The 21,843-nt window shown below is 42.3% G+C and overlaps 1 protein-coding gene across 2 annotated transcripts; it reads left to right on the top strand.

The window, feature by feature from the left end:
* The first annotated feature begins 1,220 nt into the window (after window positions 1–1,220).
* ZRSR2 (zinc finger CCCH-type, RNA binding motif and serine/arginine rich 2) lies at window positions 1,221–21,821 on the top strand. Of its 2 annotated transcripts, none has more exons than XM_072849347.1 (11): window positions 1,221–1,343; window positions 3,351–3,430; window positions 3,576–3,675; window positions 3,964–4,072; window positions 4,400–4,486; window positions 6,665–6,703; window positions 8,533–8,648; window positions 13,027–13,240; window positions 15,645–15,700; window positions 15,859–15,968; window positions 16,610–21,821. In XM_072849347.1, the coding sequence occupies exons 1-11, from the start codon at window positions 1,297–1,299 to the stop codon at window positions 17,089–17,091; spliced, it is 1,440 nt and encodes a 479-aa protein (XP_072705448.1). In that variant the 5' UTR covers window positions 1,221–1,296; the 3' UTR covers window positions 17,092–21,821. The 2 variants fall into 2 exon arrangements, with proteins under 2 accessions (XP_072705448.1, XP_072705452.1); XM_072849351.1 differs by lacking the exon at window positions 1,221–1,343 and adding an exon at window positions 2,260–2,294.
* Window positions 21,822–21,843: the final 22 nt, after the last annotated feature.

Below are 21,843 nucleotides of genomic sequence, written 5' to 3'. Positions count from 1 at the left end.
ATATTTCGACCCATCATATCCATGACGGTCTGTGCATTGTAACGCATTTCCTGCCAGGAAATATGTTTATAATCAAGACAGGTAGTATGCCTCAGAGATGATGATGATAGTATATCAGCAGTGTCAGTTTAATTCACCAATATACCTGTCTGGTGTGCCCCTGCTACACTGGAGCCGGGACTTCCCTCAGCTGTAGAGAGGCTGTAGGCCCGGGCAGCCATCCATCACCTGTGCTCACAGCAGCCGAGAGACACGCTGGAAACTCGCCTCATAGCAGGCATAGCACACCTCATGTTTCCACATGTATTTCACAAAGTAACCGACGCAACTTACAGAGCACAAGCTGCCAGCAGCTAGTTACTACAGCTGGGGAGCATCCACATAGCAGACACTGCAGCATGCAGAAGAACCCCAGGCTAGCTGTGACGCCGTGCACCACATGCACTGCTTTACTCAAAAGGGCTGGGAAAATTACAGGTATCACCATGAAAGGTTCAATAGACTGACTCTTTTCTGGTCTTTCTTAAAGAGAGTTTAGTAAATTGAAATTTAAAGCGTCACTTTTCAGTGCATTCACTGAATCCTAAGTGTTTTTGACAGGAGGAGTAACACAAACTCCACCTCAACTTTTAACAAATGAATGGCTCTGGTCTGCTTTTCTGGATTTTGCAAAGGTAGCTCTAACAGCGTGCAAGCATGTTGAAAGCAGCTGTACTAGTCGGTTCTGTGTAATCACCCAAAGCTGGTTTTCTTTTCCCTCGCGTTCACCACCCAGCCGGTTAGAGCTGTAGCTTCAGATGGTTACTACAACCGGCTGAAGAGCGGCTGGAAAACCATGACCCCCAGCCGCCGGCCCCTGTGCCTCCGGGCACTCTCCTCAGTGACGAGGCTGCCTAGAAACAGCAAGCGCCGCTGCCCACCCCGACTAACGACCCAGCTCCGTAGCCGTCCCATTCCGGTCACTGCGCTGCCCACCCCCGCTCCCGCACCGCTCCCCGTCTCCGGGAGCCGAGGCGAGGCGAGGCGAGGCGAGGCGAGGCGAGGCCAGGCGAGGCGAGGCGAGGCCAGGCGAGGCCAGGCGAGGCCAGGCCAGGCCTCGGCCTCGGCCGCCGCCGCCCTCCCCCAAGCGGCTCGAGAGCCCGGCTCCCCAACGGCCGCCTACTGCGCGTGAGTCCGCGCACGCGCGCTCCCTGGCACTGGCACTGGCGCCGCCGCCGCCGCTCCCCGCTCGGCTGCCGGAAGGGATTTTGCGCCCTTCCGCCGTGGGGTCACGTGACATCCCCTTGGTAACGCAAGATGGCGGCGCCCATGTTGCTGCCCGAGTCCCCTCTGGGGAAGTTGAGGTGAGGCCGAGGCCGAGGCCGGTGCCGGGCCTCCCCGCCGCCTCCAGGGGGAAGGGGAAGGGCCCGGGGATCCCCGAGGAGGGTCACGGCCCAGCCCCGGCCGAGGCCGCCCGGCCGCGCGGCGGCCGAAGCTGAGGCCGCCTCGCGGCCGGGCCTGGGAGTGGCGCAGCGACGTGCGGCAGCAGCCATGGCCGACTGGCCGCCGCCGCGCGCGGGGGCGGGGGGATAACCGGCGCCCGTGGGGGCAGGGGCTGGGAGCGCGGCCTGGCACTGGGGGCGGCGAGCGGGGCCGCGGGGGGCGCCCGGGGGGCGGGGCCGGAAGCGGGCGGGGCCGCGGGGGGTGGGGGGGTGCAGCGGCGCGGGGCGCTCGGCGCTGCCGGGGCTCCCGCCCGGCCCGGCCCGGCCGCGGGGGGAGCCGGCGCTGCTGCGCCCCGGCCGAGCGCGCTCGGGCGGCCGCTGCTGGGCCTCTGCTGCGGCCCGCCTGCTCGCGCTGCCGGCACGGCGGGGGTCAACTCCCCACGCCCGGGGGAAGCGGCGGCGGCCGTGGGGCGGCGTGAGGCCGCGGCGCGGGGAGGCAGCCGGCATGTGCATGCCTGGGCTGTGCCCCGGCCGGTCCCCTCCGCAGATGATGGGATCCGCGGTCCAGGCCTCCAGGTCTTTGCAAGCGCCTACGCTCCCCGCTTGCTGGAGTGGCCTTGCTCGCCAGTGCCGTGTGGCTGGAGGGAGAGGCGAGCCCCAGCCCTGAAGCGGCTGGGATGCAGCTGCTCCGTACGCTTCAGCTGTTTGCCTGTCTCCTCATCTGCTGCTGTGGCCCGGGAGTGAGGAGAGTTGCTCTCTTTCTTCTTTCCTTGGGCTTCAAGAGCACCTAAGAAAGCCTGGGAACTGGGAAGGAGGTATCCTCGCTTGTCAGCTCTAGGCACCTGCTGAGCGGATGAGATTCCTTTCAGGCAGGTGACTTTACAGGAGGAGTCGCTAGGCTTGCTTGATCAAAGGTAGAAGGCTCAGATGTGGGCAGAGCGTGCAGTCAGGCATTGGTCTTTGAGGGCAAGTGCTGTGCTGCCAGGATAACCACCACGATGTTATCGATGGCACACGCAGGTGTGCAGATGGTGAGTTTGTGAGTAACCCTGAAGGGAAGGGTTAGAGAGGCGGGTGAGGTTTTGGCTGTCCGAGTTACACCTATGGAATCTTTTAAAGTTACATACTGCAAAATGGGAAGATTTTGATCTCCCGTCAATATTTGGTATGGCAGAATAACAAGAGTTGAAGATCATCCCTCCCCCCCTGTTTTTCCATTACCAACTGGCTAGAAAGAAGAGAGCTAGAATGAAAAATGACAGAAAAGGGGTTGATACGAAAAGTCTTTCAGATACTTAAGAGGGTTTTTAACCATAATGAAAACATGGTGCTGTTTCTGGGCAGCCTTGCAGAGCTGTCAGACAAGCAAGGATGAGTGGCCAAGCTTCAGTAGCAGAAGGGTAGACCTGAGCATTATCTGTGGTGGCTATTAAGTGTGCTTTTGTTATCTATACATTAAGACTGCTGCCTGTAGAGAATATCAAGGGAGAAGGAAAGGGACGGGACTTAAAATTTCATACCGTGTAAAAGAGAGGAAGCCTAGAATGTGCTGAAAGGTGTGCCAAAATTACAGGGTAAGAGATCCCCAAATTTTTCTCCCTAATCTTATCTAGTGACCAAGTTTCAGGAGCTAAGAGAGATTTCATGGAGTTGGTGGTAACGTCAAATACTGCAGAGCTCAAGAAGGATGAGACCCTCTGTGCTGTGTCCATATGTGATTGTTGCCGCTGTCCACATGCAGCTCTAACAGCATAGCTGCAGATTTCATTGTCATGTCGGATGTCCCTGTAGAGTTACTGTTTCCTATGAATGGCTGTTAATTTTGCAGTTTGCGAGGTTTTGTACTGCTGATGTAAATTGAGTGCATGTATGACAGTAAAAATCTTTTGTTTGGGTGTTTTGACGTAAATAATATTCTCTTATCTTCAGCCATCAAAAATACAGAGCTATTCTGAAGAAAGAAAAGCGAAAAAAAAAGCGGCAGGCTCTTGCCAAACTAAGAGACTCAGGTAACTGTGAAGTGTTTGTATTGTCAGTGGAACTAGTAGTGATTTTTTTTTAATCTTCTTGTTTTTTAAAAGGATATAATTTTGTGTATCTTTGCTGACTATAACATCCAGTTATTTAGAAGCATTGTTTTGTGTTTTTTCTCAGAAGCTACAGAAAAAGATGAATCAGTTTCTGAGGAGGAAGAGGAGGAACTGGAAGAAGAGGAGGAAGAAGAAGAAGAAGAAAAAAAACTTGAGGCAGAAAGGTGAAAAATCAAAAAAATGGCATATATGCAGTAGATATGTTTGTAGTCAATTCCATTTTGATACTTTGGAAAGTTTCAATATATTCTGTAAAATGGAATCCTTTTTGTATATTTCAGGACACAGTTTTTCTCTAAAGCCTGAATGATTCCTGTGGAATTTTGTCTTTTAAAGATTAGATAAGCTGTAGTTATTGCTCAACTAATAAATTTGGATTGTATGCATGACAATTGCATCAGTTGTGGGTAGTCATTAGATTTTGTCTAAGTGGTATCTGGTTTCCTTGGTAGACAAAAACTACATGAGCAGTGGTTGCTGAGAGAAGAAAAGGCCCAAGAAGAGTTCAAGCTTAAGAAAGAAAAAGAAGAGGCTGCAAGAAAACGTCAAGAAGAAGAAGAGGTGATGTATAAACTGATTGTTACAGTTGTGTCTGGCAATAAGGTAGACTTAGTGTAATAGCGTTTACTGTTCTGTAGTGGACCCAGTTTTCTTAACGTTGGTATGTTTGAAAGCATAAGCTCTTCTTTCTTCCATTCTAGAAGAGCAAAATTGAAAAAACAAAAAAGACTTTTTTAAAGGGTTTTTGTCAAGAGATTTAGTTGCTTATGACTGGATGAAAACTTAATGGTCAAGGAGTTGTAATGCAACATGATAGTTTTGAATTTGACTGATTATAAAGCATTTGTTTCCTTAAATAATTTTTTAAAATATTTTTTTATCATAAAGAGGAAGATCAAAGAAGAATGGGAAGAGCAGCAAAGAAAAGAGAGAGAAGTGGCACAGCAGAAACAACAGGAGAAGAGAGAGAGAGAGGTGATTCCTGGCAGTGGGCGGATAAACATGTTACATATCCTCTTACATTATCAGATGCAACAGTCCATGCATGTTGAAGAGGGATTTTATTCTAATCAGCAAACATATAAATGTGTTAGTTACTTCTTCTCTCCATTCTGTCTAAATTCCTGAAACTATTATTTATTGTTAAAGAGGGTCTAGTGAATCCATATACCTAGAAGGATAACTAGCTTTAGCGCATCTGGTTGTTCATAGCATGTAATGCAGTGAATTCATAGTAGCTGTGAATGCAGGTTCTGATATGTGCACTTTTTGCATCATACATTAAAGATAATCCTTGCTTAATGTCCCAGCTGAACACAGTGTTGAAGAAAATGCCCAGTGAGGATATGGAATATGGAATTACATTGCTGCTGTTCCTTAACACAGTTCTTAATCAAAAGATATATTACAGCTCTTCTTTACATGACTCATCCAACAGGACGTATCTTTTTTTCAGAGCTCCTTGGGTGGAGAAAAAAATGATACTGAAGATACTAGTAATTGATAACATTTCTGTTAACGATACATTCTTCTTAAGTTTTAGAAGTTGAGTGACCTGGATGTAAGATGTCCTGTACAGAAATCCAACGTGAGGCCTGGCCTATTGCCAGTAAAGGGGGATTGCAGCTTTCTAGGATCCGGACATTTTAGCTTCTCCACAATCGCAAAAGATTCCAGTTGTTTCACTGGGAGGTGTCTTGCTACTGTGTCTGGTAGCCACAGCAGGAGAAGAGACAGGAGCAAACAGTATTGTCTCCTGCATTTAATAGTTGGTTGTGTCACTGATTGAGCAATGCTTGCACGAGGAATGAAGAACAGCAGTTGTTGTATTTCCTGTCTTACTTCCTCTTGTGTTAAGTGCCCATTTCTCTCTTTGCAGAGTAGGGAGAGAAAATGATGATTGTGTCCTTTATTTAAGGTTGAGATATAGTTCCAAGAGAGTTGAACCATGGTAACAGGATTTTGTTCCTTCCCTCTCCTTGAGTCTGAGTTTGTTCAAGCCCTCAGTGGGCTAATTTGGTTCCCTGAACTAGGTGAAAGCCGCTTTCTTTTTTGTTGGTTGTTGGTTTGTTTGTGTTGTTTTTTTCTGGGTTACTATTTTACTGGTTTAGTGAGCTAAATTGGCTCATAGAGGGCATTGACAGGCACCCAGGGGGAAACTGAGTACCCAGCTGGGAGTGGAGCCACCCATTTCAGCAGCGGAAAGTTGTTCAATTGATTTGGCCTGTCTCTTGAAACAGCAGTTTAGTCAAATTCTGACTTACTGATTAAAAAAAATATTTTTTTTTCTTCCCTAAGATGAGAAAATAGATTTTTCTGCTTTGTTTTTTTTTGGTTATTTATTTATTTAATAGGGTGGATAATATCTGACATACTTGATCATTAGTACCAGATGCTGTCTGGGTCCTCATCTTGGATTGCACTTCTTTATTTTTTATTTGCTCTTCCTCTTTTTTAATTTAATTAATTCTCTTCCAAATTAGAACAATGCTAGCACATTTTCTTGTATTGGTTATGTTGAAATGTCTTTTTTCTTGGAACTTCTTAGAATAATTTGTTAGAACTAATTTCCAGCCAGTTTTGGAGAGTGACTTTATTGTTTTGCTCAGCCCACTTAGAAGAAGGAAGGGAAAGAATATCCTCATTGTTTTTCTGTATTTGGAAGGCTAGATACAGTGAACTTATAACTGTTAAGAAACTTTTAATATCATATGTTTTGCTTTAACAGAGGCTCACTAAGCAATGTGTTTTTCTGTGTGTTACATAGAATGTTCTAAGTTAAAAAGTTTAGTGCCCCTAAATGATTATGAGTTTAACTGTAACCAGACTGAGTACTAGAGCAGGAGATATATTTAAGTATTCAGTAGTTCAATTATAGTTTTAAAAAAGAAGAAAATGAAACTTTTAAAGTTGTCTAGCACTTAGATTAGAAAATCATCTACACGAGGGTCTTATCTGATGTATCCTTTAATGGCTTTCTAGTACATGAATTGCTACAGAGCAAAAGTAAAACTTCAGTTTTTAAAGCAAACCCCATCAAACCTTTATTACGCATAATCATTGAGTATTGTAAATTAGGTTCTTAACTAAAGAAACCAGATGTTTTGCGTGTCCTCAGGGTTTTCACTAGTCCTGTGTTTGCACCATTTATAGGCAGCTGTGCAGAGGATGCTGGATCAAGCTGAAAGCCAGGTATGCTCAGAGGCGTTTTGAAGAAGAACTGAAAAGTAATTTAATTGCCATCCGGTGTTTGCCTTCTAGCGTGTTGTCCATCTGCTCTCAAGAACCTAATGGCCTGAATAAATTTAATATGTAGTGGCTTGCAGGAGCTGTAAACAACTATTTACTGGGTGGAACATAATTAAGCATATTTCTGGCTGGTTGGTGGCAGTGCAGTTGTGCATGCTTATTCCTGTTCAGGAGATCTGAGTCAAAATGAATCTGGAAATACTGCCGTGTGCTGTTAAAAAACACTGCATGATGGTTTATTTGTGAATTAGAATTCTAAATAAATCTGTCAGTCCTTCTGGGTGGCAAGACAAACTTGTTTTTTTAAGCAGATGGCAGGCTCTAAATAAAAGGGTTTAGCAGTAGAGGAGGGCACAGATCCTTAAGGGAAAAAAAAAAGGTGGGGGAGAGAGCGGCTGACTGCTCTGGTGCCTGGAAGAGCATGGATCTCAAGCTGGCAGTGTGTAGTAAAGAAAACTGCAGTCTTCATTTGAATCTTAGAGAGGATGAATTCAATCTTTCCTTTTGCCTTGGAGAATAATTTGGCTTTTTATCCCTGTCATACGGTTAAACTTGTGAAGATTCTTGCTCTGCTTAAACCACTGCATGAATCTGAAAATTAAGTTTTAACTTAATTAACCCATTGTATATTGATTGCCATAGCTACACTGGAGTTGCATTCAGTTCCAAATTATGTTTAAACAGTTTTTTAGGTAGGGACTCTTAACTCCTTTATTTCATAATATGGGTAGAAAAATGCTCTGAACTATTACCTGCCCAGAGCTCAAGCTCAAAATGCAGCCGTTTTTGCAAGGGAATAGGCAGAAATGTGGTGTATTAGAGACTTGATTATAGTATCAGTTCAGGGTTCAGTTACTTACTGTTGACACTGTTGAAGTGACAGTGCTGTTTTGTTGCAAGAAAATTATGTCTGAGAGTCAAGAACAGAACTAGTAACAGGGTCAAATACTGCTTGTGAAGAAACAGTTTTCAGTTGATTTAAAATGAGAACTTAGGCTAGTCAGCTTCACAGATCTTTTGGCTAACAAAATAAAAATTCCTTTTTTAAAATGTGTGTTTTGTTTGTAGTCAGTCAACGCTTGCAACTTGATAATTCCATTTTCAGTTACAGAAATCTTAATGGCCTGAGATGAGCAGTATGGAGGCTTTTAATTCCAGTGCTAACTATGAATTTAATTTTTTTTTATTTCTGGCCTTTGGCAGGTTACTTTTATTTTAGCCTTTTCTAGCTGCATAAAAAGTGATAGTGATAACCTTACTGAGCTTTGAGCTGTTGCAAAGGCAAATAAGTAAATAGTCCTAGCTTTCTATCTGCCAGGTGTATAAAGTGCTGCTCAGTGGGTCCTGGAGTGAAGTAGGTCACGGGCTTACCTGAATGGAAAGAATCTGTGCCAATATTTGTAATTCTTGTAGATGACAAATGAAATCGTCGTTTGAGGAACAAATACTATTGCAACTCTTTTGGTTATAAAATCTTAAGAAGCTTTTCCTTTAGCAAAAGAAAACATCCAGTTTGGTGATTTCTTTTTAACAACAACAAAAAAAATTATGAATATAGACTTGTTCTTAAAACTGAACAATTATCAAGAAAATAAGTTTCCATCACTGGAGACCTAAGGCACTGGGCAGCTTTATAAAACAATGCTTAAAATAGGTTCAGCTTGCCTTGTAGTAGCACAGTGTTCGTAATTGCATGTGGATATAATTGGTAGTTTTACATTACATCTCTTTATTCTTTTCTAACTTCTGTGTATTTTGATGTTTTTCCACAGCTGGAGAATGGTGTGACCTGGCATAACCCAGAGCCCCCAGAGAATATAGGAACAGAGAAGGATAGAGCGAATTGCCCATTTTATATTAAAACAGGTTCCTGCCGATTTGGAGACAGGTAATCAATTGAATATTTACCAGCATAGAAGTGTTTTGGAGAGATGAAAGGGAAGCAACTTCATGAGGTCATCCACAAACTGAAGAAAAATTGCTATACAAAATACTTTCATGTATTTGGATGTGGTTCTGTTATTCATGATGGAACTAGACATTGTTAGCCAGCAGTCCTGGCTAACCGGGGAGGTCCCAGTCGACTGGAAGTTAGGAAATGTGATGCCCATCTACAAGAAGGGCCGCAAGGAGGATCCAGGGAACTACAGGCCTGTCAGCCTGACCTCTGTGATGGAGAAGGTTATGGAGCAGATCATCATGAGTGCCATCATGTGGCATGTACAGGACAAGCAGGTGATCAGGCCCAGTCAGCATGGGTTTATGAAAGGCAGGTCCTGCTTAACTAACCTGATCTCCTTCTGTGACAAGCTGACCCACTTAGTGGATATGGGAAAGGCTGTGGATGTCATCTACCAAGGCTTTAGTAAAGCCTTTGACACTGTTTCCCACAGCATTCTCCTGGAGAAACTGGCTATTCATGGCTTGGATGGGCATACGCTTTGCTGGGTAAAGAAACTGGCTGGATCCAAAGAGTGGTGGTGAATGGAGTTAAATCCAGCTGGCAGCCAGTCACAAGTGGTGTCCCCCAGGGCTCTGTGCTGGGGCCAGTTCTGTTTAATATCTTTATTAATGATCTGGATGAGGGGATCAAGTGCACCCTCAGGAAGTTTGCAAAAGACACCAAGTTGGGCAGGAGTGTTGATCTGTTTGAGGGTAGGAAGGCTCTACAGAGGGACCTGGCCAGGCTGGATCAATGGGCTGAGGCCAATTGTATGAGGTTCAACAAGGCCAAGTGTCGCGTCCTGCACTTGGGCCACAACAACCCCATGCAACGCTACAGGCTTGGGGAAGAGTGGCTGGAAGGCTGCCTGGTGGAAAAGGACCTGGGGATGTTGGTGGACAGCTGCCTGAATATGAGCCGGCAGTGTGCCCAGGTGGCCAAGAAGGCCAATGGCATCCTGGCTTGTATCAGAAATCGTGTGGCCAGCAGGACTAGGGAAGTGATCGTGCCCCTGTACTCAGCACTGGTGAGGCCACACCTTGAATACTGTGTTCAGTTTTGGGCCCCTCACTACAAGAGAGACATGGAGGTGCTGGAGCGTGTCCAGAGAAGGGCAACAAAGCTGGTGAAGGGTCTAGAGAGCAAGTCCTATGAGGAGCAGCTGAGGGAACTGGGGTTGTTTAGCCTGGAGAAAAGGAGGCTGAGGGGAGACCTTATCGCTCTCTACAGCTACCTGAAATGAGGCTGTATAGCAAGGTGGGTGTCGGTCTCTTCTCCCAAGTAACAAGCGATAGGACAAGAGGAAACAGCCTCAAGTTGCGTCAGGAGAGGTTTAGGTTGGATATTAGGAAAAATTTCTTCACTGAAAGGGTTGTCCAGCACTGGAACAGGCTGCCCAGGGAAGTGGTTGAGTCACCATCCCTGGAAGTACTTAAAAGATGTGTAGATTTGGTGCTTAGGGACTTGGTTTAGTGGTGGACTTGGCGGTGTTAGGTTTACGGTTGGACTTGATGATCTTAAAGGTCTTTTCAAACCTAAATGATTCTGTGATTCTGTTCTGTGACTGAGAGAAAAAGCGTTGCCTGGCTGGAATTGAACTATTTATTGTTACGGCATATTATTGATGGTGCATTCTGGTTACATTGGTCAAACTGACTTTTCCTTAGCTCTGAGAGATGCAGATACAGTCAGACAGAATATATTTGATTTCTGCTATTAGTACAGGCTTGATATGTCAGATGATGTCTTTTATCTTGTCTAATTTGCATATGCTGCATCTTTTAAAAAATAAAATAAAATCTCAAATGGACTAAAGCAAGTTAAGGTACATCTGCACAGTTGAGAAAGCTGCTGTGTAGCTTCCAGAATTCTCCTGTTTGTATACTGTTTAAATGTGTGATACATTCATTCTTGATTATTTTTTTTTTAATACTGTTAAGGGTGTGCTCCCTATCTCAGAAAGAGAGTGTAGTAAAAGGCAAGAAGAGAGAAGGATAACAAGATGATCAGAGAACAGCTTCTCTAGGAGGAGTGGCTAACTAGTCTAGACTCTACTTTGAAAGAGATTATGGAAGAGGACTGTGGCAGATGAACGTTGAACTCCTGAGCAGGATGGGAAGGATTATTTGCTTTTGTTATGAAATAGTTTAATTAGGTGTCCCTGAGTGTTTACCAGCTTTAAAAAAAAAAAGTACTTTCTCATATTAAACAAATGGTGAAACTTGTTGCCAGAGGACATAGAGGAAGCATAAAGTATAAATGGGTTCATGGAGTACAGGTTCATTGGTGACTATTAAAGATGATTACCCAAATGCAATATCTGGCTAGATAATCCCTGAATTTTTGCGTGTGTTAAAGAGGAAAAATAGCTTAGCAGGGAAAGACTCTGATACTTATTACATGAATCTTCAGCATAAACTAGTAAGGCTATTTTACTAATTTGTATAACTGAACCATATGTGGTCTATCTATTGTAGTTTTCTTTATCCTAGTAGTAATTTGTTTTAGTGTGGTGTATATTGTGGATAATTATGTGATAATTCAACCCTGTGGAAGCTTCAAGTCCACATCTTTTTTCTATTCTGAAATATGTGTTGAATTCCTAAATAAAACTTTGGGCAGCTATTTCACTGCAGGCAGCATTTTTGCTTTTCAAATGTTGAGTTCTTTGTAATCTTTGCAGTATTTTTGTTTCAGTGGTATTTAATGGAGGTGACCTCCTTGGATTAATTATGGATTGGATAAAAATCAGTTTTGCTTTGAACTATGAATGGGCTTGGTAGATAAATACTGAGAAATATCATATTCTGCCCTACTCTCACCTGTAGTTGTTGATCTCTGCTACCTCTCCTTCGTCTTCCTTCCTCCTCCTCACATACCTGCTTCCTTCATATTCTGGTCATTTTAACCTCTGGTGTTGACCATAAGTTGAAGGACTGAGGTACAGCTAGAATGAGGACTGGAAGAATGGATTGGAAGCTGAAATGGACCATGATGGTGAAAAATTGAGAGCCAATGTTATCAGTAAAGTAATTGTTGAATCTTGTCAAAGCTCACTATGTCTTGAAGAAGCTAAAACTGTCTGAGTTCACCATTATTAACTTGCCCAGTAATTCAAACCCTAATATTTTGTAGTAATACTGGGGTTTGGGTCATTCATTTTCCTTGGGGTTCCTTTTGTTCTATAACGTGCTATAATCATTTTGTATACAGACAATATTGGTTGGGTATAATATTTTGAGTTCTATCATTCAAATAGAACAGTGAAATGAAGCTGCTTCTAAAATGTAAAAAAAAATAAAATCAAATTAATTGTCTCCAGGTTTAGTTTTAGTTTTGGAGTTTTGTTTTTTGTTGTTTGTTTTTTGAAGTCTAAGGTGCCAACCAGAAAGTGAGAGTCAATTTCTGACTGACTGGATGCAGAAAGAAACTTCCTATCTGAAGTCTTGGTTGTAATTGCCTATTTTGAGACCTGACCTCCCTCCAATTTGTCTGTGCTTTGCCAGTGCTAGATAAAGAGAGTAGACTAGTCTGACTATTTTTCTGATCATGTCATAAAAAGGAGAAATGCGTTGGAGAGTGCATGACCCAGTTGCTCGGGGAAGTGTTTGAAACGGAGATCATAAAGCACTGTGAAATAAACATGGTGGCTAACATCTATGTTCTTACTGAATCTAAAGGTTTGTGGGGAAGAACTGTATTTCAGCATGTGAGGGAGGCGGCCTGAATATGGTGGATGGTGAGGGAGATCTAATACTTTATGGCTGCTGAGAAGATGCAGATTAAGATAAGACTTACTTATAAGAAGCATTTTTTTAAAAGTGGAAAAATATCAGTCTCGTACTCATCCAGCTTCAGGTCTAAATGTGCTTTCCCTCCCTCCCTGCTCCCCCATATGATGAGAACAACTTCAGTAAAAGTTGTTCAGTTTGCAAAAAGAAGAGCAGGGACTTGCTTTAAAATGTCTTAAAAGATTGTCAGTAGCCTTTCTTTAAAGCCCTTCAGAAATGGAGAACACATTTAACCCTAGTAGCCTAAAAGAAATTACTTTAGCTCTTGTTGTGTTACTGGTATCTATAGCTTTTGCAGATGTGCTTTTCTTCAGCAAGAATGTATTTATGCATGGCAGAAAGCATTAAGATTATACGCAAACTCACTTCCAAAAGATTTGTTTTAATAATTTAAATATGTTGATCTTCCTCTAACGGATTTTCTTTTGTAATAGCTGTTACTCAAAATGGCAAGCATTTGAAGTTTCAACAAGTGCATCTTCTGCTGAAAGTGCTGATCTTGTCACTTTTCTTTCTTCACTACAAATGTCCAGGTGTTCTCGCAAGCATAACTATCCAACATCTAGTAAGACACTACTCGTCCGAGGGATGTTCATTACTTTTGGCATGGAGCAGTGCCGGAGAGATGACTATGACACGGACGCGAGTCTCGAGTACAGTGATGAGGAGACCTACCAGCAGTTCCTGGAGTTCTATGAGGACGTGCTCCCTGAGTTTCAGAATGTGGGGAAGGTTGTTCAATTCAAGGTATACATCTGAGTGTTAAATACCTTTGTTACGCTTGTTAAATACGCTTGTTAAATTCGTAACATATACCATGTAAGTTGTGTTTTACTAGCCTTAACAGGAATTCTGTCCAGCATGCCCTAGCTAAATCCCATGTACATTAGAGAACTATAGAGTGTCCTTACAGCAAACTGTGTATCTCTCATGTCACCTGTAAACTTGTCACTGCTGTTACAGAGCATTGTCTTACTCTGGGTGAATCTTCTCTCCAGTGCCCCTGAACTGTTATAAAAGCTTGTGCTTTTATGTTGCAAGTTATTCATACTGCTCAACAGTCCACTTACCTCACAGTCCTTTCTTTACTTAGCCTGTGATAAGCCCCAGAGGGTCCACTAAGACTGTTAGACAGTACAAATGTATCTGGGCCATTGTATTTGGGCCTAAGGAATGAAATAGTGGGAGTATAAAATGTATTTGGAGTATACACCCAAACAATGTCATTTTAGGACTGGTTGGATAAAATAAAATCAAATGACACTGAACTGAAAAGGTAGTAGATATTTCAGTAGGAAGAATTATAAAAAGGTAAGTTACATAAATGGTGTTGAGATTTGCCATCCACCCTTAGTTTCTGCATTTGGTTTGCTCAATGTTCTTTCCTGAATTCTTCCCATTTATTTTATGATTTCTTATCGGGGGGGGAGAAGAGGGACCTGTAAATGAAGACCTCGGAGATGAATGATGTGTGTTAACAGTCCCATGTTGCCCCAAAATATGCAGCATAGATGGTGAAATCTCCTTGTAGCAGAACCTACTGCAGCATCCCTTTCTGCTTGCCATTCCTGCTTTTCTGCAGTCACCAGGAGGCACGCAGTGCATTTTCTCCTTTTGTTTCTATCTACGGACAGCTGCCTCAGAACTGAGATTGTATTAGCATTTCAAGCAAGAGGAAAGTAGAAAAAGTGAATTTTCAATAGTTGTCTAATGAGCTTTATAGGTAAGAAACCTTCACTTGTTTGGAGGGCTGTCCCCTCTGTATTTTGACTCATGGGATATTAGCAAGCTGTGCTCCATCCTAGAAGGCGGGATGTAGATTCCCAGTGGAGCGTGGGTTGAAGTGCTGTCGTACCATCAAACTCATCCTCGACTTCGTATCGTTGTTATATGCAGCTGTGCTAAGTTGCACATACTTGGGTCCCTACGACTAATAATGGGGTAAGAGCTTTTAGTGTGGCATTCTTAGCTTCTGAAGTAATTGTGCAACTGTAATATGATTCTCCTGGGCATTTTCATTATATTAGAGATGCTTAGAAATTACGTGTTGGCTGCAAGGATCTTAGCTGTGATTTAGTTGAGTCTCTGCTACCATTTAGAATCAGATTATACACACCCCCTCTTCCAGCTGACTTCCCGTTCCAATGTAGCCCAAGGTTTTATTCTTCTTTCTGGGAAGCTACCGCAGAATCTGGCAGTTCCTTACAAAACACACTTCTTTTCCCACCCAAAAGTGTCCGTGGCAAAGTCATTCTTGCTTGTTCTTGTGTTGATGTTGTTTATCTCAAATAATTTAATTAATTTAATTTAATTACTTTTTAATTTAATTAATTAAATTACAAATAATTTAAATAATTTAATTACACAACTGCTTGTTGTTGTGTCTGAAGCCCCTGCCTAACCCAGTGCACAGAGAGGTACTCTCTGAGGGTCAGTCGGGGTTCAGCGATGAAAAGAGCCACTTGCCTCCTTTGGTGCGGATATCAGAAGAGGCCTGGGGGCAGAAGAGGCTGGGCTCACAGTTCTGCCCTGGAGAACTGGGTTCTAGCCTGCTTGGGCCTGCCTGTTTCAGAATCCTTTGTAACTAGCAACAAGCTTTTGGAAGTTAAATTGTGTATTTTTGAGAGCTTTAGATATACTTTGCTAAATTATTATGAAAAAAAGGTGTTTCGGAACTGTACAGTTAAAGCTAGTGACTTCAGTTTTTCTAACTCATCTCACAGGGATGCTGTGAAGCAAAATTGCTCTGAAGATTCTCTTACGATAATGAATACCACATTTCCACATGAGGATACTACTAATTGTTTTCAGAGCAGGATTTGGCTGTTGCACAGTAGGGTTGGCCCAGACAAGTGTGAGACAATTGAGTACAAGCTGTCTTGTGGACTAAGTGAAGCAGAGATCCCAGTTTTAATCAAAGCATAATGCTGGAAACAGTCAAACATAAGCCAGAAGGGCACTTTTTTCCTTTTTTTTTTTTTTTTTGTTCAAAATCCTTTATTTGGCTAAAACTAAGTGTTCAGAAGAAAATAATGTGTAAGTTCCTATTGATGAGCTGTCATAAATGGGAATGGCTGCCATCTCAACATGTGTGAGCTGCTGTATAGCATAAAACTTCCGTTGCACTAACTTAAGGTTTCCATCCCCTTAGGTCAGTTGCAACTATGAGCCTCACCTGCGAGGAAATGTGTATGTCCAGTACCAGTCGTAAGTACTCACAACCTTACTAAGTTTTAGAACAGTGAACACTGTTTGTATAATCCAAGTGATTCATTCTCATACTGTAATGGGAGCCTAAAATTGGTAAGTAACATCTTAAATGATTGTATGATGATAATGCTATGTGTGATTTTTACTTTTTAAAGGGAGAAGGACTGTCAGGCAGCTCTTGCGCTATTCAGTGGACGATGGTATGCAGGCCGACAGCTTCATTGTGAATTTTGTCCTGTGACAAGGTGGAAAACTGCTATATGTGGTGAGTCACATAAACACTTGGAAAAGAGAATGTGTTTTATTGAAAGAGTACTTATGGAAGTGAAAAAAAGGGAATTAGCCTGTGGCTTTCAGATCTGCCTAATGTTGCAGTTCATTTCTGTTTGGAAGACAAATATGCTAACTTGCTTGTGTAGATCTAGGAAGGAAAAGGAATATTCACACCATGTCACATAAGTGTCTGAATTGTTCTAGTGGATTTACCTTGGACTGGAAAAGAAAGTTTGGATCCTAGCTTTGGAAATAATAATCTTAAGGTGGAACTACAGGAAGTAGTAATTTATCTCTTTAAAAAGCAACAGCAGTTTCTGAACCATCAACAGTTCTTAGCAGTAACTATCACATTTGACTTATCTATATTTACATTCTTAGATTAAGGTAGTAACATTATTTATGAAAATCCTTTTAAGCTAAAACCTTCATAGCTGTTAAAAAGTTAATTCCAAGAAAAGTACATATTGAAAAATAATGTTGCGTGAATTAAATTGATAGGTGGTCAGATGCATGTTTTTCTGTTTGAAGAAGCAAAATTCAGTTTAATAAGTTTCTTTCCAGTAGGAACATAATGAAGAAAGAGATTTAATAGGTCTGGTTCATAAAAAAGCAAACCCTAATCTGTTGCAGGCTTATTTGAAAGGCAGAAGTGTCCAAGAGGGAAACACTGCAACTTTCTTCATGTATTCAAAAATCCAAACAATGAGTTTTGGGAGGCCAATAGAGACATACGTATTTCTCCTGAACGGACTAATCAGTTGTCTAAAAACTCTGAAAGGAGAAACAGAACGAGCCATCGTGATGACTATTACAGCCGGTCAAGGAGGAGAGGCAGCCCAAGCCCAGATCATTCTTACCGGAGAAATGGAGAATCTGAGAGAAAAAAGAATCGCCGCAAAAACAAGAGAAGGCGCCGGTCTGGCAGGTCAAGAAGTCGAGAAAGGAGGAGGTCTCGCAGCAGGGGGAGAAAGAGGAGAGGCCGCAGTCGCAGCAGAAGTCATAGTCGAACACGCAGTAGGAGCAGAAGTCGGAGTTCCTCTCGATCCAGGAGCAGGGGTAAAAAGAGATCGAGCAGCAGAGGAAAAAATAGTGAAACTCCCAAAACAAAGTGAGAATTACTTTTAGAAGTTGCTAGTTGATCAAACGTAGAGCTGACAAAGAAATCTTTCCAATAGGGCACCAGATATATTTGAAACTCAAATAAAGTGTTCTTGCACATTAAAATGTTTCTTCCTAATAAAGGAACCTAGTTTATTGTGTGCTAAGCTTCAGAAAATTAAAAGTTTAAGTCCTATATAAGGTGTGAATGTCAAGTACTCTAGCTACTCTGTCCCTCTGAACTGCTGCAACATCTGGATGCATACTGAGTACAAATAGAAAGAGAAGTAAAGCTTATTTGGTATATGCTTATTTCTGTGTTACGTGTGTGTTAAGTGTTTACTGTCCCTGTAAGGAGTTAGTACAGAACAGCCAGTGTGCTGTAAATTCACACCACAGCATACTGCAAATTGAAGTCTGTGTAGAAGACTGACATTTATATTTTCCGTCTGTTTATGGGAAATCTCTTTCTAGACAAAGTAAATATAATCATGTTATGAGTTGGAGAAAAGGGATCTAAAAGACATCATTGTTTGATTGTACAATACTTGCCCAGTAGGAGCTTTGTGGTCATAAGTGTTGGATTTTTCTCTCTCCCCTAAGCTGCTGAGCTAATTGCCTGTAGGGATTCCAGTAGACTAAAGCTAACTAGGAAGTACACAGAAAAACAATCAATTTATTCAGTACCTTAATCCTCAAGTAAGAGCGGGGACCATGCACTTGTAATCCTCGAGTGAGGATAGAAAATACTTTGCATACCTCTTGATTGTGTACCACTGGTAGTTGGAAACAACCTGCCTAACCTGTGATGGAGTGGTAGAAAAGTGTACATCTGGTAACTGAAGGTGCATATATGTAGTTGTGAAGGCTCAAGATGGTTGCAGAGTGGCTAAAGAAACTGAAGGTTTTATACCTGAAACAATACTTTAGTTTTTTTTGGAGAGGGGGACTTGGCTTAAAGCCTTTTTAGGCTTATTTTACAAACAGTTTAAGGCACCCTACTGCCTAGCTTCCCTACGGTCAAGGTGAAGAGTACGGTACATAAAAATGAAGTTATCAGCACAAAACCTTTTTGAAATGATAGCTGTATTAGCAAAGTACCTGCAATTAGATAAATCCTTACCAATATGTATTCACTTTTAAATGCTGTTAGATGGACTGTACTTCACGCTGCTTAACTTCAGTTATTTCACCGAGGCACCTAGGTGTCCTTAGACGCTTGGAGGGAGCGGTTTGTGGCACTGAAGGTGCAGGTGCCCTGAACGGTCTGCAGAGATACCTCCCTCTCTTTAGCCTCTCCAAAGAACTTGGGCTCCTGCCTTCAGAGTACTGTTCAGACCACCTAAGTTAGAAGCCTAAAGTAGACATGAAGTGCTCCCAAATAGATATTCATTGTGACTCCAACAATACAACATAAAGTCCTGTAGAAAATCTGGATATCCAAACTTTACGATAGCATTCCTCACAGCAAGAACGTTTTTCCCCCAGGATAGTTAAGAGTGAGTGAACATTGCTTCTGGATATAATATATATATTTTTGCTTTTCTAAATGCATACTGCACCTAGCATGCTGATTATACATTTTCCTTCTTTCATGTGTAACTGTTGTCCAATATGGAGTAATACAACAAAAGTGCTATATATTGATGTTCAGTTCAAACCCAACTTTCACTATATATTGTCATAACTGTAGGCAGAATTGTAGCTTAGTTAATTTCATTAAATGTTTTAGTTATTAACAGATATAGGAATTGTAATTTAATAGCATAACTTTTGAAGTAATAACTTTGTTTGAAAGGCGTATTTCCAAGAGTAGACAGCACTAAGTTTTAAATTCTATTTGAGAAATTTGTGACCACCTGTTTCTCATAATGTATCTTTTTCTGACTAGACCTTCCAGACAGATTTTCCCCTAGGTTTCTATTTTTTCATAGATGCTCACTTGTCTAGTTGGGTCACTTGTGCAGAATGTGGCAAACTCTGGTTCAGTTCCCTGGAGCAGAACTGAACTGGCATTTCCTACTTGCTGAGACGTGCTACCAACAGGCCAATGACATCTTCCTTCCACTGGTGCTGCCGTGTGTCCTGCAACTCGTGCTGGTCAGCTAGCCTGCTGGTTAAGGCTCTCGGGTGGAAGAGTTGACTTACGCCATCTGTAGTACGTTGTACACCCTGTGCCGTGCAGCAGGCTATCGCTGAGCGTTATCTGAGCGAAATCAGGTACTGAGCACAAACGAAGTGGTGGAAGGGGTGGTGGGAACCTGCGACCAGCCGGGTGACATAAGCAAAGTAGGCCTCTGTAGGATTAGAAACCAAGTGCCAACTAAGACCCACGTGAGAATTCCACAGGTAATTGGGCTCCTTGTCCCCACAGTTTTGTAATGGGATCTGGGAAGCTGAGCTGCTGTATTTTTTTAAAAAAAAGTTCTTATAATTAAGAAAAAAAAGACTTGCTCAGAGATGCATGTAAAAATTTAAATATACTTTATTTCTGCTACTATAATGGCTGAAGCTTCAGCTTGCTTTCTTGAGGTCTGGACCCAACCTTACTGGCTGTACCTATGCAGTGTAGGACTGGTACCTGTAATTATCATTCACTTTCACATGCAGTCTGTTTATTACACAGAAACCGAGTGCTGTAGATCTGACATTTAGTTTGCATTTGTTAGCATGAAACCTGGAATTCAACCAGTTTTCTGACTTCAGAGTTCATGTATTTCAGTATTGTTTCCCTACTTCATAATCTTAAGTAGTGTTATATGCATGGTTTTGTGTTTCCTTATTAGCTGAGTGAGCTATTTATTCTGAAGAGACAAAGAGACTAGAATTTCTTAAACGTTAAGCTTAATTCTTTTTTTTCCAAAGGGGAGAAGCCCCAGAACACAGAAAGGATTTAAATTTGCAAGGAATAGCTTCTTCTCACTGCGTGTTATTCTGCGTATTCCACAGAAAAGGACCTTATAAAGTGAATTAATATCGGCCAAGTTTTGTTTTGTCTTTAATGACTGCTTAAAGGCAGTGGATTTCAAAATTCTTTTTTGCAACGGTGAATTCTGCAAGATCACTGAGGTGCTTCAGAGTGATTATGAAAGCAGGCATTCACACACTGCTGCAAGAAGTTGGTTAGGGCAGCAGCGGGGCCCCTCCTGCAGGGCCTGCCAGACAGCTCCTTTTGCAGTCAGGGTGGGCAGCAGGCCCTGCTCCTGCTCCAGAGGGAGCAGGAACACAGCCGAGCTGGGCAGTAAGGTCGCTTTTTTCCAGCGGCAGAAGGCGAGTCATGACAGCACGGTGGGAAGCACCGGCAGCAAGTATTACCGCCTGGCAGCGCTTAGGCAGCTGGGAACCGGGCTTGCCCCCCGGCAGCAGCATGCCCTCCAGTTCTGGCTGGCGGCTGCTTCCATGCGCTCGTCCTTTCTGCCTGTGCGGAGTAGCGAACCACCATCATGGGGTGGTGAGAAGGCGTAGCGCACGTCCACACGCTGAATGCAAGGCTTTCCTTTGTTACGGAGGGGGAACGAGCGCACGTGAAAAGGCCTTTCCTCTCTGGCCTGTTCCTTGCTCATAGGGCAGATGGTCTGCAATGCATCCCAAGTAGCTTCCAGCTTTATGTCCTTTGATGATAGCATGTCTTTCTCAGATTCAGTTTTGCATTAACACATTCAGTGTATCAGAAACTGCCCTGAAGTTTACAGTTACATTCCTGTGTGCTAAATAACATTTTCTCAAAAGAAATGCAAGAGCCTGCTTAAAGATGCTATTGCTTCCTGTCCTGGATCAGCACTTCTTACAAAACATGAAAGTCTATGCTAGTTAATAACTTAAAAGCTTAATTTACTTTCTTACATCATCTAAAGAGTGCAGCTGATTTTGCTTTCACTGTAAGTTCGTTGTAATTAAAATAAACCCCGATTCTTCCACACACCCTTCTATTCAGTGCTGATGTATCAGCTGAATTCAGTATCTATCTCTGATTAAAAAAAAAAGATATAACATTGACAAGTTACACTTCAGTGGACTATGAGACTGATTACAAAGCAAGCCATACAAGTGTAACCCATGGCACATGGTAACTTAACACAGGCAGCCACAGGGCAATGACCATCATCATGGCGTTAATGCAAAAGGAACAGGAGATGTTTAGGAAGGCCTCTTCCAGTTCAAGACTAAGATTCAGCAATGAAGTGAAGACACTCAAGCCAACAATCACTTGCCTAAACAATCCAGAAATTCTAACTGATTCTTTAGCTCCCCCCCACCCTTCCCCATAAGACAGGAAATTCAAGAAACAAAATTTTATTTCATGTTAAGATTAAGAAATGCCCTAAGATGGTAAGTTTTCCTGTGCTTTTGCTGATAACATCAACCAGTTCAGTTCTTTTAGAAAGCTGAAGAACAGATTAATCTGAGAAATTTTTGGTTGAGATGAGGATTGTGAATGTTGCATTGACTTGCTCATAATTGCATTCAAGGAGCTGAATATTGAGTTTGTATTATCCAGAACCCTCTCTTGATCAACATGTGGTTTGTTTTAATTTTCAAATGAAGTGGCACTACCGCATCAGTTTAACATCCACTTTAATAAATTTCATGTTTAATGTGGTAAGCCTTCCAAAAACTTGCTAATTTATTGCTTTCTGTACAATTTAAATGGATGTAAATAACTGATCTTGGACACAGTATACTCACGTTTTTTAATAAAGTGCTCAAGAACAGCTTAAGCACTGTAATAAAATTTCCCTTTTTTTTAAGCTAGCACTGAGTAGCCT

Source organism: Ciconia boyciana, chromosome 1 (genome assembly GCF_034638445.1).
Source record: "Ciconia boyciana chromosome 1, ASM3463844v1, whole genome shotgun sequence".
NCBI lineage: Eukaryota > Metazoa > Chordata > Aves > Ciconiiformes > Ciconiidae > Ciconia > Ciconia boyciana.
This window is presented reverse-complemented; position numbering and strand designations above follow the sequence as displayed.